The sequence below is a fragment of the Panthera tigris genome, chromosome A1 (genome assembly GCF_018350195.1).
Source record: "Panthera tigris isolate Pti1 chromosome A1, P.tigris_Pti1_mat1.1, whole genome shotgun sequence".
Classification (NCBI taxonomy): domain Eukaryota; kingdom Metazoa; phylum Chordata; class Mammalia; order Carnivora; family Felidae; genus Panthera; species Panthera tigris.
In genome coordinates this window covers 41,691,519-41,706,375 of record NC_056660.1, presented here as the reverse complement: position 1 = coordinate 41,706,375, position 14,857 = coordinate 41,691,519, and the positions used below count along the sequence as shown (strand labels likewise).

Genomic DNA, 14,857 nt, shown 5'->3' with positions numbered 1-14,857 from the left:
TAAATGTTACTTTATGGACAATGATAATGATTAGGACTCTGTTAGGACGAGGATGCTCTTAAAACTTCTCTTTGTTGCTACTGCTGCTAATTGTTAAACTCAGTATTAATTTTGTCATCTGAGAATCCCCTCTTAAATGTTCAATCTTCAGTAAGAGAGCAGAAATTGTGATGAAGGACATCTTATGGTGGGCAGCTTTTCGTCATGACTGTCAATTGTAGACCTAGAAAAGGTGCACGGTCTACGGTTACTTTCATCAAATAACTCATAAATGAAAATCTTGTGTGGCTTGATTGAATCTTAAATTTAGCGTGTAGTCAGTTGACTTAGACCTCTGTAATCACACAGTTTATACATTTTTTAAAAGAGCCAGTTTTTTTCTCATGTTTTAAAACTCTGCACTTCTTAGCATGGCGCCTGGTACATGGTAGACATGTAATAAATACCTGTTCACTAAATCAGGTGGAAACTGTATTTTTCCCAACTTCTCCTTGAAGTGAACAGAAGTTATCACCTGGAGCCAGTCAACTTCTGCCATATACCCTTATACCATATGTCTTCAAATCATTGTCTGTAACAGCAAGTTTATTTCGCACACACAGTGCAGTCGCCCAGTATCTATCTTTGGCCCTTATTCAGTCTGAATCACAGGATTCATGTCTGTGATGTTTCTAACTCATAACATGACAGAAAAATAGTATAAATACCATCTACAGAACACTCAACACATTTTTGTTCCTATAGTTCTGAATTATTTCTTTTCTTGCACAAGGTTGGTATTCCTCAAACATTTGTTAAAAATATGTGAAAGGAAGGTATGTTGGTATATTTGGGTAAATGCCTCTGTTAAGAGAATATGAAAACCTCAACCAATAATTTAAATGATTGTAGTATTTCATATAATTGTATATTATCTACTATAAAAATGTTGACGATGAATTGAAAACCAGTTAGTGTTCTTGAAATTTGCCATGTAAATAAATGTAATTATAAAACTAATTATAGTATTTTGTCATGGTAAAATTACCTAATTTGCCCCATTGTACTGTTATCTTCATAGACTAATATTGAATCTAGCCATGCTAAATTTGTACTGCATATTACATTTTAGCAGCAGTTTCAGGAACCCATTATTAACTGTCAAATGTCATAGTATATCAGTGAAATTTGAATCACTCATTATGTTTTGGCATTTATGTTATGACAGTAAACCAGTCTAGGAGACCTATTTAGAGAGTGACTTTAGCTAATTTATTATTTAAATAATGTACATTTTAACTATCTATCAATTATATATATGTGACTGGCTACATACTATAAACTTTTAATTAATCAGAATCAAATTAATTGAAATCCACATTTATTCAGCAACTCACAAAAATAACTACAGACTTTTAATAACTGATTTTATTTATTTTTTATTTTTTAAAGTTTATTTATTTATTTTGAGAGAAAGGGAAAGAACACGTGTGCACACACTCAGTGGGGGAGGGGCAGAGAGACAGAGAGAATCCCACGCAGGCTCCATGCTGCCAGTACAGAGCCTAACTCAAAGCTTGAACCCACAAACCGTGAGATCATCACCTGAGTCTAAATCAAGAGTCAGACACCTAACCACCCACGTGCCCTTAATATGATTTCAAAAGGAAAAATGAAAGAATAAATACTAATATTTGTATAGTTTCAAAAAGTGAATTATACTTCGTAGAGGCAGAAAATGTTCATGTCAATGAGCTTTACTTGACTCCTACGGATTTACATTACCAATGATTTTGAAAGACTTACTTTTCAACAATAGCAAAATTCAAGTCAACAAAGATAGATGATAGCTTGATATACATCTATGATCATACATTATGGATTTTTTTAATAGCATGTTTAACAATTACTTTTCTCCTAACTTCCAGTTATTCAGCAACTTTCAATTATTCAGCACATTTCATGTTTCTAAACTTTTTGAAATTGTAACTCTTCTCATCACACATCCATGCTTCTGCTTTGTCTTTTACATTTTATGATTCATACAAAAATATTAAATCATATACTATTCAGTTACTCAACATTGTACTTTACAGGCTCCCTAAAGGGAGGAAATATTACTTAAAGATAGCAATGAGGTATTTTAAATATTTAGATACCTAAAGATCATTCTACAGTCTTAGTTTTTCTTATTGAGACAAATTATTCCCTGGTTCCGCATTCATAAACATCACCAGAAAGAACATTAATAATCATTAGGTATGTGCCTCAATAGAAATTGGGAAATAGTTTAATGGGATTTTAACTTAAATGAAGACCAACCATGAGTAACACTTTCTTTATGATGAATCCTCAGGGTCTGGGAGATAACCACTAACAAGAAAATGATCACTTATCTTTTGGTTTGCTCTTTCTTCTTGTGTGAGTTTCAGAATAAAAGTCCTAAAAAATAAAACCAGGATAACAATTCAGTCTTATTAAGTGGTGAATACAAAAAATGCAGCACAAGAAACTGATTTGATCATTACCATAAACAGTTTGAGAACCATACAGATCTAGCTTTTGGATTTCTAATATTAACATTCATTGTCTTAGAATAACTGTGTTTTGCTTGCTGGGTTTTAAAACTGTCAGAAATTTAGTATACCTCCCTACTGCAGAGTGGTGGTGTTAATATAAATGTGAGCAAGTTTTTTTCCCCAAGATTATATATTTGCCCCACATAGTGATACCTATAGAAATGATGAAATAGAAACAGATTCTCATAAAACAAAGATTCCAAATGTATCTCATGTAACATTTATTCCTGCCTTTTCTTCTTTCAGTGTTCTGGTTTCTCTTTCTTCTCATCATAACAAAGCAATCTACTCCACACCTTCTATCGTCTATATTTTTATACTTAGTAATGGAAATGAATTAATTAATTAAGGCCCACCTTTTTGTACTTTTATATTTTTAATATTCACTATTTTTTTGAGAGACAGAGAAAGACAGAGTGTGAGCAGGGGAGGTGCAGAGAGAGAGGGAGAGAATCTGAAGCAGGCTCCAGGCTCTGAGCTGTCAGCACAGAGCCTGATGAGGGGCTTGAACTCATGAACCACGAGATCATGACCTGAACTGAAATTGAACACTCAACCGACTCAGCCACCCAGGCACCCCTATTTATTGATTAATTTTTTTTAACTTTTATTTATTTTTGAGAGAAAGAGAGCATGATCAGGGGAGGGGCAGAGAGAGAGGGAGACACAGAATACAAAGCAGGCTCCAGGCTCTGAGCTGTCAGCACAGAGCCTGACATGGGGATCCAACCCACGAACTATGAGATCATGACCTGAGCTGAAGTCAGGCATATAATGGATTGAGCCACCCAGGCGCCCCAGTAAAGACCCACTTTTAAGTGAAAATTTGTACTAAATGCATGAATTTGAAACCATACAACTTAGCGATAATCTTTAATTCTTCATTAGACCATATAAATTTCTGGTTCAAATGATTGTTTGACAACAGATAAGGTATACATTTTAAAAAAATATAGCTTTTTAAAACTCAACCAGTTGACATTGCTACATGTGACTTCCAGATACAGTTGCTGTATTTCAAGAGTTTAGAAGTAACTTGGAAGAAACATAATATGAAAATAATGTCTACCACACTGGAGAGCCTTTATAATAATAGCATTTTGAAAAAGAAATGGATGCTCCTAACTCATCCTATGTTATGTTCATCAGGCATCCCTAAGTGATAGGGAAAATACTTTGTGGCGTGTCTTAGCAGAGACCCACTGAAAATGATCTACTTATGAAAAAGTCAAAGAATTAAAGCTGCCCCTGTAAAATAAAAGCTAATAAAGACCAAAACACATCATTTTTTTCCAATAGGTTCTAATCACTCAAAACCATTGAGTCCTTTTGGTAATATAAATCACAGCAATTTGTAACAGCACATAAGGAAATGGTTAAAATTGTAAAGAAAAAAAAATTGACTACATACAGAAATAAAGGCTACATCATTCTGGAATTGAATGCTCTATTAATATATTATTAGTATTCTTTTGTGAGGCAAATGCACCCATCCACCTGAAGTGATCATTAATGAGGATAATAAGCACAGGGATCATAATGTGCCTGTAACTTGCTTAAGGATAAATTATTTTAATTATACTTAAAAATTGACCCTAAAATCCTTTACCATGATCTGAAACTATTTAGACAATATATTTTTAGGAAAAGAATAAAAGTAAAGGGATAAAAAATGTGTTAAAGTTCTGTTTTAGTGATACATACTTTCAATTTTTAACATATTTGCAAAACTCAATCTGAAGGAAAGATTTGCTTTTAAAATCTTGTATTTGTTCCTGTTCTGCACCTCTTGTCCTTTTTCCAACTTTCCACCATGACAAAGTGATTGAGAACATGTGTTGGGTTTCTTCCTTAGCACTTTTGTTCAGTAACTGTTCTTTTTTGGTACTTTCCAAGCAATTGGGCCGCTTTCAAGTGTATTTGCATTTTTAAAACAACACGCAAAATAAAACACTCTCAGATCTGATTAATGCTCACAGTTTAACTTCTGAAACACAAACAAACAGGCAGTGCAGGCCAGCCACCTGCAAAATACTAAAGGGGGCCTACTGATTATTGGGAGAGAGAGCATTGCATGAGAAATTTTGTAGGCAGGAAAGAATATGCAGGGTTGGCTCTAGAGTCAAACAGTTTGCTCACCAATTTTGGATAGAGTTAAATATAAATTAAAGAAATATCTTAAGTGTGCTTTGGTAGTGATATGATGAGATATTGATAGTAAATAATTTATAATCACTTTTTTTTATGAAGTGGCTTCAACTATGACAACAAAAGAAGAAAACTACATAGAATTCGGACCTAAGTTGATCTTGTTTCAAAGCACCTAATATCTGTTTTTCTTTCTAGTCCTGCTTTCTGAGGGAGGAAGGTGCACTGAGTTAGGCTCGAAAATTGGTGGCTCAATGACCAAAGAATGTTGGAAATGTTTCCACTGTTACCATGAAAATGAGAAATAAAAATGCAGAATGTCTGCACTATAATTTCCTATAATACTGTAAAGCACTTTTTGTATTATAATTTTCTATAATATCCTATAGTGATTAGGCTCCCTGGAAATTGTCTATGTCACATAGTTCATACAGTGGCTTTATTGTTGTTATTATTATTATTAGATATTATCCCAATAAGTCAGTTTCAGAATGTGCTTAGTCATATGTTTTGTTTTGGAAAACCAAAATTCAGAAAATTGATTTCCTAGGATTTGTCCCAATGATCATTTATTATTTGCTAGTCAGTATGCTAAGTGTTTTTTCCCTTCATTATCTCAATTAATGCTCAAAGCCAAATTCTCACATGGTTATTATTTTGCCACTATCTAACAGATGAGCAAACTGAAGCCTAGAAAAGTTAAGTAATTTTTCTTTAAATTTTTTTTTCAATGCTTATTTATTTTTGAGAGAGAAGCAAAGTGCGATTGGGGAGGGACACAGAGAGAGAAGGAAACACAGAATTCAAAGCAGGCCCCAGGCTTCAGTCTGTCGGCACAGAGGCCAATGTGGGGCTCAGACCCACGAACTGTGCGATCAGGACCTAAGCTGAAGTCAGACGCTTAACCAACTGAGCCACCCAGACGCAAGTAACTTTTCTAAGGATTATATGACCAGAGAGGACAGAGGCAGAATTGGAATCTAAGCAGTCTGTTTTCAGACCTTGTTTTTTGCTTTGCTTTTTGTTTTTTTTTAAACCTTATTCCAGCCCCATGAGACAACTAAATTAACCTCTGAGTAGGAATATTTACATGTTTGAGTGATATCAACTACTTTTAAAGCAATAGGATGTTATGACTTTGAAAATGTGACTTTCAACTTTCCCCTGTTACAGATAAACTATTGCAGAGGTAAGGATTTTTTACTTGTGGTGAGCTGCTAAAAACTGTCAGTTTTGGAAAGTTACATCTTCCCAAATGTCTAAAAGTAGACCATTAATTTTCTCACTGTTTAGCTTTTATTTCATAATTCGTTCTCAAAACGTTCTTGCTTGCCACCATTTTCTTACTAGGGTGTGCTGGAGGATGACAAAATAGTGAGTTGCGAATACATATTAGTTGAAAACCTTGGACACAGCAATGATGCAAGTCACAGGGGATTCTTTCTTGAGGGAAATGTGCTCATTTCGTGAATCTAGATTGCTCATGTCATATGATATAGTAATAATTTTTGTGGGCAAATGATTCCATCTCTTTATGTTAAAAATTACTGGCTTTAAGGGACTTACAGAGTAGTTTGGAAGAAGTATGGGTAGATCATTATAATGGAGAGTGACAAATGCAATGAAGGCTATATAGGCAGGGAGGATATCCTGCATGCAAATGAATCCACACAATCTGGAGTATTATTTTAAGAGATATTTTGAGGGACGCCTGCATGGCTCAGTCGATTCAGTGTCCGACTTCAGCTCCAGCCATGGTCTCGCGGTTTGTGGGTTTGAGCCCTGCATCAGGCTCTGTGCTGACAGCTCAGAGCCTGGAGCTTGCTTTGGATTCTGTGTCTCCCTCTCTCACTGCCCCTCCCCCACTTGCGCGCGCGCGCGCGCGCTCTCTCTCTCTCTCTCAAAAATAAATAAACATTAATAATTTTTTAAATCCCATTAAGAGATGCTTTGAGAAGGAAAACCCTCAACTAAAACTTCATGAACTAGGGAAACAAAAGTGGGCTTCATTTCCTTAACAATTTACATGTCAGATAGTTTAAAACAGATAATGAAAAGAGTAAACAACTAATTTCCTTCACAGTGCAAAATAAACACTAGCAATAGCTAAAGACACCTGTCAATATTAACTCTGAGTCAAAGATCTGCACTTAGCAGCCATTTGGGTGCAGGCTGTCTGTACAGCAGAAGGATATGGGAGTACCAGGACAGAGTATGATGTAGGGGATTTAAGCCCTTTGTTTCTCTGGAACAGAAAAAGTTAACAGCAAAGGATTTTTATTCTCAAAATCACTAGACTTAGTACAACTTACAAGCCTCCACCTACTCTCCAGAAACACATATCACTGAATAGGTTTTTTCCTGGCTTAAAATCAAAGTTTTTTCCAAGTGATTCTTTTTTGCATTCACTCCCTTTTAAGTTAATAGAACACCTACAAGATATGGAAAAAAAAAATGCTTAGACATACACTGTCCCTTTCTCTAAAGATTGCTAGGTATTAGTAATTGAGGTTTGAGAACATATTATTTAAATGGCTACAAAGCTAATATAAAGGCAATAGAGCAATACTGCTAATACCACTTAGAGTAATATTACTATGACTAATGGTGGTATATTGCTGTAAAGTTGAATGCAAAACAAATAATAGATGAAAATGTTAGAGTGTATGGCTGGTTATGGAATCTTTTGTTTTCACTTTTACAGCCCTCCTTTTATAAAATGGGAAGTTGCAATTGTTAAAAAAATCAATGATACTTGTTAAAGATGTTAAGGCAGACTTTTATTCAGGAGCATCGCAATAGGTATAGGGACCAGTGCAATGGCATTTATAATGGGAGAGAGAGATTGGACTCAACTCTGAATATGGCTTGGGCAGGTGGGAATTTATAACCAAGGAGTAGGGTGGGAGGGTCAGTGGTTGGAAGACTACTAGGAGAAAACATCAGAGGTTAATTGGGGTTCTGGCTAAAGCAACCTAACAGGGTTATTACTGAAGACAGGCCAGGGTGATCAGATGTCACCTAGGGATGGTGGAGGATGAGGAAACTGATCAGATATTCAGAGTGATCGGATAACTTGGATTTGCAAGAAAGTGCACAGACGAACCTAGAGGAAGGTTCAAGAGCCTGACTTAAGTTTGGTCAAGCAAAGAATCTTTGTTGCAATAAAGGAAAGGTTATAAAAGTTTACAAGGATTGCTTCTCAGAAGTGCTGTAAATTCTTCAAATCCCATATAGATTTCAGTTTCTTTCCTTGATCTGTGATTTTGTTAATGATAACGTATAATATCAGCACTATTTCATTTATATAAAAGCAATGCCATTTTATTTATTTATAGATAAGTAAAGCTCTGGAAATATTAAAATATTTTTTTAAGAGCTGAGAATAATGGGTGAATTGTATGTAATGGAAACAGCATGGCTCACTGGAGGCATTTAGTATCCAGAATGGAATAGCCTTTGACTGATTAAGTGGGCAGACTTTATTGACTACATTATTAAATATGAAATCTATTAAACTTAAGTACAACCTTTCCCCCCTTCAAATGTTAACATCAGTGCCAATGGGAGAGTGAAACTCGTGACATTTAGAAAGGAGAAAGAATCAGATGAGATTTACCAGAAAGAGGATATATAAATAATTGAATAGGAATGTCTGTAACAATGCAGATCTTTTAGATAACGTGTGACAAAATATTTCTCTATTTTCTAATAGGGAAAAGTTTCTAATAGAGGCCTCAATCAGTTGTTCTTAGGGCACTGCAATCAGGGTAATTTTGGAAGCTTCCTTCCAAGTTCTGATTTATCACCCCAGTCTCCCAAGGGCCCTCCATGTGATTGCTTTGGCACTGATATTTATGCTGGATGAACACAAAGTGCCACACTTAACTCGATATTACCCTTTAGGTCACGAGAGTGCTATCTTTCAAGTACGTTTGGGTGATTTTCACACCGCCCCATATCTCACCAACACTAGAGGTATCTCTTCTTTGAAACTTAGAAGGAGTCCGCTAGATCTGTAAATAAAATTCAGCAAGTCTCAGTAAATATTTCTTTTCCCAGCTGGGATGCCAGTTCACAGAAGAGGAAAGTCGATGCACTGAAGTGGGATAAATTAGTGCATTGGCTCCTAGTACCAGCTTTGCAGCTGTGTCATGATTTCCTTTAGGGGTCTAGGAAAATGTAGCTTTTCATGCCTGATATTCTTTCTATTATTGTTATCTATATCCTCTTCAGAGGTGTAAAGAGATGACCTTTCCCCTGGAAATGCCAAACTGATTCTTTCAGAGAGACTGCCGTTGCTTCTAAAGCGACAGGCCTCTGTTTTACTCTTTTGAAGAATCTGCCATTGCAATCACAGGGAAAGTACTTCGTAGGAAGAAGACAGTGCCAGGAGTCTCCAAGGTAGGCTTATTCTCACAACGGGGTGTGGGGTTTGCCACTGCCTCACCACGTTCAAGCTGCCAGAGGGCTTCTCGCATGCTTATATCTTTAGATAGCAAGACCTTCACCGTCCTTGTTTACATTCTTAAAGTGAGGCTTTCTTTCTGCTCAAAGCTTGCAAGCCGACAGCTTTGGAATGTGAATTTTTCTGTGTCTTTTCAGATCCAGTAGCACTGACAGGATCTTCCCACACTGCCTCATGTTGGTTTTCTGCCAAACTTGAGTAGAGACTGGTGTCAGCTCTGCTTGCCTGCTAGCTGGACCCTGGGCCAAAGGCAGCAAGCCTTCCCTAGCCCAACAAGGTGCTGACGTGGCATTGCTCCGCAGGTTGCTGCTAATGCTCATATAACATTTGATATATTGAGGTCTTACAAACACTGGCTTCTTTCGTGTAAGTCAGGAGTGAAAAGATTCTCCTTTTTGGTCCTATGCCCAAAACAGATGCCACTGTTGGGGGGAATGCAAACCGGTGCAGTCACTCTGGAAAACAGTATGGAGGTTCCTCAAAAAATTAAAAATAGAACTACTCTATGACCCAGCAATTGCACTGCTACGTATTTATCTAAAGAATAGAAAAATTCTGATTCAAAGGGGGCACATGTACCCCTAATGTTTATAGCAGCATTATCTACAGTAGCCAAATTATGGAAAGCGCCCAAATGCCCATTGACTGATGAACGGGTAAAGAAGGTGTGGTATGTACCTACAATGCAATATTACTTGGCAATCAAAAAGATGAAATCTTGCCATTTGCGACAACGTGGGTGGAACTAGAGTGTATTATGCCAAGTGAAATAAGTCAGTCAGAGAAAGACAGATATATGATTTCACTCACGTGTGGAATTTAAGAAACAAAACAGATGGACATAGGGGAAGGGAAGGACAAATAAGATAAAAACAGAAAAGGAGGCAAACCATAAGAGACTCTTAATTACAGAGAACAAACTGAGGGTTGCTGGAGGAGAGGTGAGGGGGTGATGGCTTAAATGGGTGAGGGGCATTAAGGAGGGCACTTGTTGGGATGAGCGCTGGGTATAATATGTAAGTGATGAATCACTAAATTCTACTCCTAAAACCAATACTACACTATATGTTAACTAACTTGAATTTAAATTTAAAAAGAAACAAAAATAAATTGTTGAACAGAGAAAAAGAATAGATGCCACTTAGGACATATATTGTTAGAATGGTCTAGACATTGACACTGTTAGGAAATGGAAATTCTTTACTCTGAGAAACCTTGATTTGTCATTTGTATAGCATTAACTGATTGGCCAACTCTTGATTGCCATATATACTTCTTTGCAATCCAACCCATCTTGCACTGAAATAGACTGAGGACCTAAAATACATCAGGCCATAATAAAACTATGCTGTAGATGTTCGTAAATTTTTTAAATTTAAAAATTCATTACATTCATATGACCTTGTACACCTTTAAGTTATAACAAAGCGACACGTTTTATTAGTAGAATTGCATTTCCATAAAGTCAAAGGTTTACAAAGCAATCGGCAATTATTTGGCAGTTACACCAGAGTGTATTGCTCCACATAGTTTTTTCTAAGACTATATAGTTATCCTTATGCTGTATTTTCTTAAAATAATTTTAAAATTTCTGTTTTAGAAATGTCTTCACAATCAGGTTAGTAATTAACACAAGAAGAAATTACTTTATTTGATTTCTTTATATTATTTCACCAGAAGCAGTATTACATATCAGTTTAATCACCAAATTTCTTCTGTAAAATTGCACACAAATGATTTTTGTGCCTGGAAACATTCAGGCTTTCTGTTCTTGAGAGCATTTAAAGACTGACTATAAAACTTAAAGATGATTTTTATGAGATATTTCATAAAGCTAATCTACTTCATCTAAACTTTATCCTTTAACTGCAATTTAAGCTGACGTGTTGGTTAAATGTTGGCCCTACAAAGGATCTTTTCATTCAAATGCAGATACTAACAGAAATTAATATGAAGAAATGCCAACAAAAGAACAATGAATCAGAGTTCCTATTTACACGAAAAAGGAAATGTTAATATTGGTGAAATAGAGCTCTGAGTTAGGGAACTCAGAGAACAAATAGAAAGTTAGGCAACAAATAGAAAGTTTTCTGAAAAATGAAATGTATTTGAAGTACGGATATCTATTTAGTAATTTGGATAAAGAAAAGTTTTATTTGTAATTTCTCCTTTTAAATGCATAAGCTAGCCAAATAGCCATTGGTTGTTCTTTCTAAAAATCATGATTTGATATGGTCACATATTCAGGAAGGTGATATGGATAAAGCCATACACAAATGCTTTTGTTTTGAAAAGATCTTTCCAAATATCTGATATTCAGAGCACTGACTAGTAGACTCCCCGAAGCTCGCTTTCACCATTAATTGCTATAAAATATTGAATAAAACTGTGCAATGAATATGTAGACATAATACAATTGATATCAGAGGAAGTAGGAGAGAGAATGGGAGGGGCTTTATGAGGCATCAAGTCTCTAGTGTCTAGTCTGAGCCAGACATTCTCCTAAACACTGTGAAGGAAGAATCGATGGAGGTGTGAGGAGTTGTTACCTAATCAAGGAGGCAGACACATAAACAAACCATTAGAGCATATGAGAATTATTAAAATGGAAGACAACAGAGAGCTCTGAGAACATCCAGAAAAACATGCAAACTCTGTCCTGTGGAGATTGGTAATCCTTAAGTGGCAGGGCAGAGAAAACTTCAGAAGTGTGTTGAAATTTGAACTGATTCTTAAAATATAGGAGTCAGGCCAAAAAAAAAAAAAAAAAAAAAAAAAAAAAGAAGGAAGCGAATTCCAGATGGAGGGAAAAGTATACATTAGCAGCTGTGGACTTAATCTGAATCTGAATAAATCAGTATGGCAGGACTATTGTGTGTGGACATGGTAAAAGACGGATTTGGAAACATAATGGCTTATCAAGAACATAAGCCATATGCCACTTTCATGTCATACTAAAAAATGCACACCTTTTACCTGTAACAAAGCAATACAATGAAATATTTTCAGCATATTTTATTAGGATCAAACTTGATTTCTAGAAAAAAAAATCACTCTAGCAAGTGTTTGAAAGTAACTGTTGTATCATTTGTTCAGGTTAATGGAGCCGATCAATTAACAGACTACCCTCTCAAATAGAGTCTCCTCTAAGAACCAAAAGAGAAAACAAGTCAAGTGAAAAATGAATAAATTTACCATATTTAAACTTTACAGTAAGTCAGGGTGGCTTTAATAATTTAATTGTACTATTTTCCTAGTCAAGATATTATTTTAAAGAATTAATTAACTGAATTGAAAAAAAGATCCCACACATTTTAGTCATTCCAGGACTTTGATAGAGTGAAGCCTCTTGGGTTATTAGGCACAAAATAAAGGAGAAGCGCATTTTCTGCTGAGGGCCTGTTTTTCCCTTGCACAAGCAGTTTGAGGTTCTAAGACTATTGCTATGGTCAAGACAGATATTATCCATAGGTGTATGAGTTTGGAGGGGTACTTGCTCTGCCTTCAGTGTGTGGGTATTTCCAAAGATATAACCACAAGAGAAAATGATCTATCAAGCTTTAATAGTTGCTATATTTATTCTCCCTATCAAATAATAATGTATAATCTGAAATCACTTATCTAGTTGGAATTGGTTGGGTGTAAGTAAATGTAGAAGGAGGAATAGAAGGAGAAGCAAAAGGAGAAATGAACATACAGACCAAAATGAAGAAAAAAATGTGTTTAAACTTCTGATGCACAATCTCTGTTTTGTATTAGGGTATAAGCAAAGCAATATGAATAAAGGTCTGTATTTATTCCTTAGTTACCTCCAGTATTGCTGCTTTTAACAGTACAGTTTTCTATAGTGTACAGGTAGATCAGGTGCTCTTTCACAGACTGCTTTCTGGTCACTTAACATCCTTTTCCCTCATCTCTTCTACTCCCACCTGCTTAAACATCTATTGCTAATCAATCAAACTAACAAACAAACAAACACATCTTGACTGCTCATTTATTTTCTAAAGGATTTCAGTAAGCCAAATGTACCAATGGAATAATACTCATTTGCCCCAAAGCAAAAAAAGGCATTTGAACTTCAAAAGTCAAACATAGATTGAATTCATGGTAAAGCACAAGACTCCTAATACCCTCTGACCTCTTCAAAGACTTTGCTATAAAATATTGTTAACATTCTGAGAGCTCAGAATTTAAGACAGATCTGGAGAATTTAGCATCTCTGCTAGATGAAATTAATTGGCATGATTAAATTCTTGAAAAATAGTAAAGTTAAAAAATTAAAGACTAAATACTATGGAATTATGTTAAAAGGAAAAGATAGGAAATTTAAGAGATTGAATGTTATATAGGGACTGCTATAAATTCTTTATATTCCATTATATGAACTTTTTAAAAGGAAAGGCCTTATTAGATTTTTTATGAAAAAGCAATAAATCTTCAAAGGTACATGCCCCTCCACTCCAAGGTAAATCCCTCCCTCACCAAGGTAAGAGTGAATGCATTTGGTTTTTACGGAAAATTGTGATTGTAGAGATACCTTTTTGGAGGGAATACAGAAGTATAGAGAGCAGGTGATGAGTATCACACTTTTGGCATGAACATTACTGATATGTATGTTAGGATGTTTACTGAATATCCATATTTATAGTGGACATTCTATTCCCATAATCTCATCTCCGACTTTCATCACTTACTATTTTGGGTTCCTGTGGTAGTTGTCCTGAATCAAAGGGATGGGATTGAGAGACCTGTAATGAAAATTTTAAGGGGGATTCATGATGTTCTGGAGGGAGTACAATGAGATAGTCTGCATAATATCTTGAAAAACAAGACAAACCTAAACAAACAAACAAACAAACAAAAAACCCCACAAATACGAACACACACACATACACACACAGGGAAAAAATTATCTTTCTACCATTGTTGCTACAGGTTTCAGAAAATACTTTCCAGGCATAAAACTATTATTTTAAAAATAAGTTATTTATTGTGGTTGATAACCTATTTTCAGGTGATCAGAGAAACTAATTACTAGTCTTTCACATTTATGGTCTAACACTAGATGTCTTAAATGCAGTTGAGCTCTCATAAGTTAAAAAGAGATTATCTCCGACTTTCTCCCATTTCTCTTGATGTGCAGTGTATTTTACTATTCTTTTATAATCTCTAAAATGGTGATAAACATTTAGTTTAAGCTAATCTATCATCTGTCAAACCTGCTACAGTGTGCTAGAAAGTAGCAGAATAGTATCACATTTTATGTTTCTATACATGTTACTGAAGTTAGTAAATTCTTTCTTATTGTGGAAAGGACTAAAATAAGAAAACCCTTTATTCTTATATTTGAAAGTAAAACAACATTTATGAAGCCAAAAACTCATATCTATCATGCGTTCAAATGATCCACCTTTTCTCATTTATCTCTCTGTAGAAAGAAACTGTGAACCATTATTATCACTGTTTTGAGATTTATGATTTCATCTCTTTATTTTATTTTTAGAGTAACTTACAGAATTCTTAATGTTTCACTCTTTCAATAGATCTTATCCATGATAATATATGTCTCACTTTTGCTCAAGTAGATAAGTGCATATATATTTATGTTCATACATATATAAGTACACATAAAATTGCATTCTCAGTGAAGAGAACAGAAGGAACAGTAGACAAATACATTAAG

General features: G+C 35.1%; 1 protein-coding gene across 8 annotated transcripts in view; it reads left to right on the top strand.

Moving 5' to 3' along the window:
* The window catches only part of PCDH9 (protocadherin 9), a 922,428-nt gene that overhangs the window by 375,506 nt on the left and 532,065 nt on the right, over window positions 1-14,857 (top strand). The window contains exon 4 of one of the 8 annotated variants that reach the window (XM_042977891.1): window positions 9,312-9,337. The exons of the other annotated variants lie outside the window; for them this stretch is intronic. Coding sequence (XP_042833825.1) covers window positions 9,312-9,320 — 9 coding nt within the window. The 3' untranslated portion in view covers window positions 9,321-9,337. Of the gene's footprint in view, window positions 1-9,311; window positions 9,338-14,857 lie in introns of those variants that run through there. 8 annotated transcript variants of the gene reach the window in all.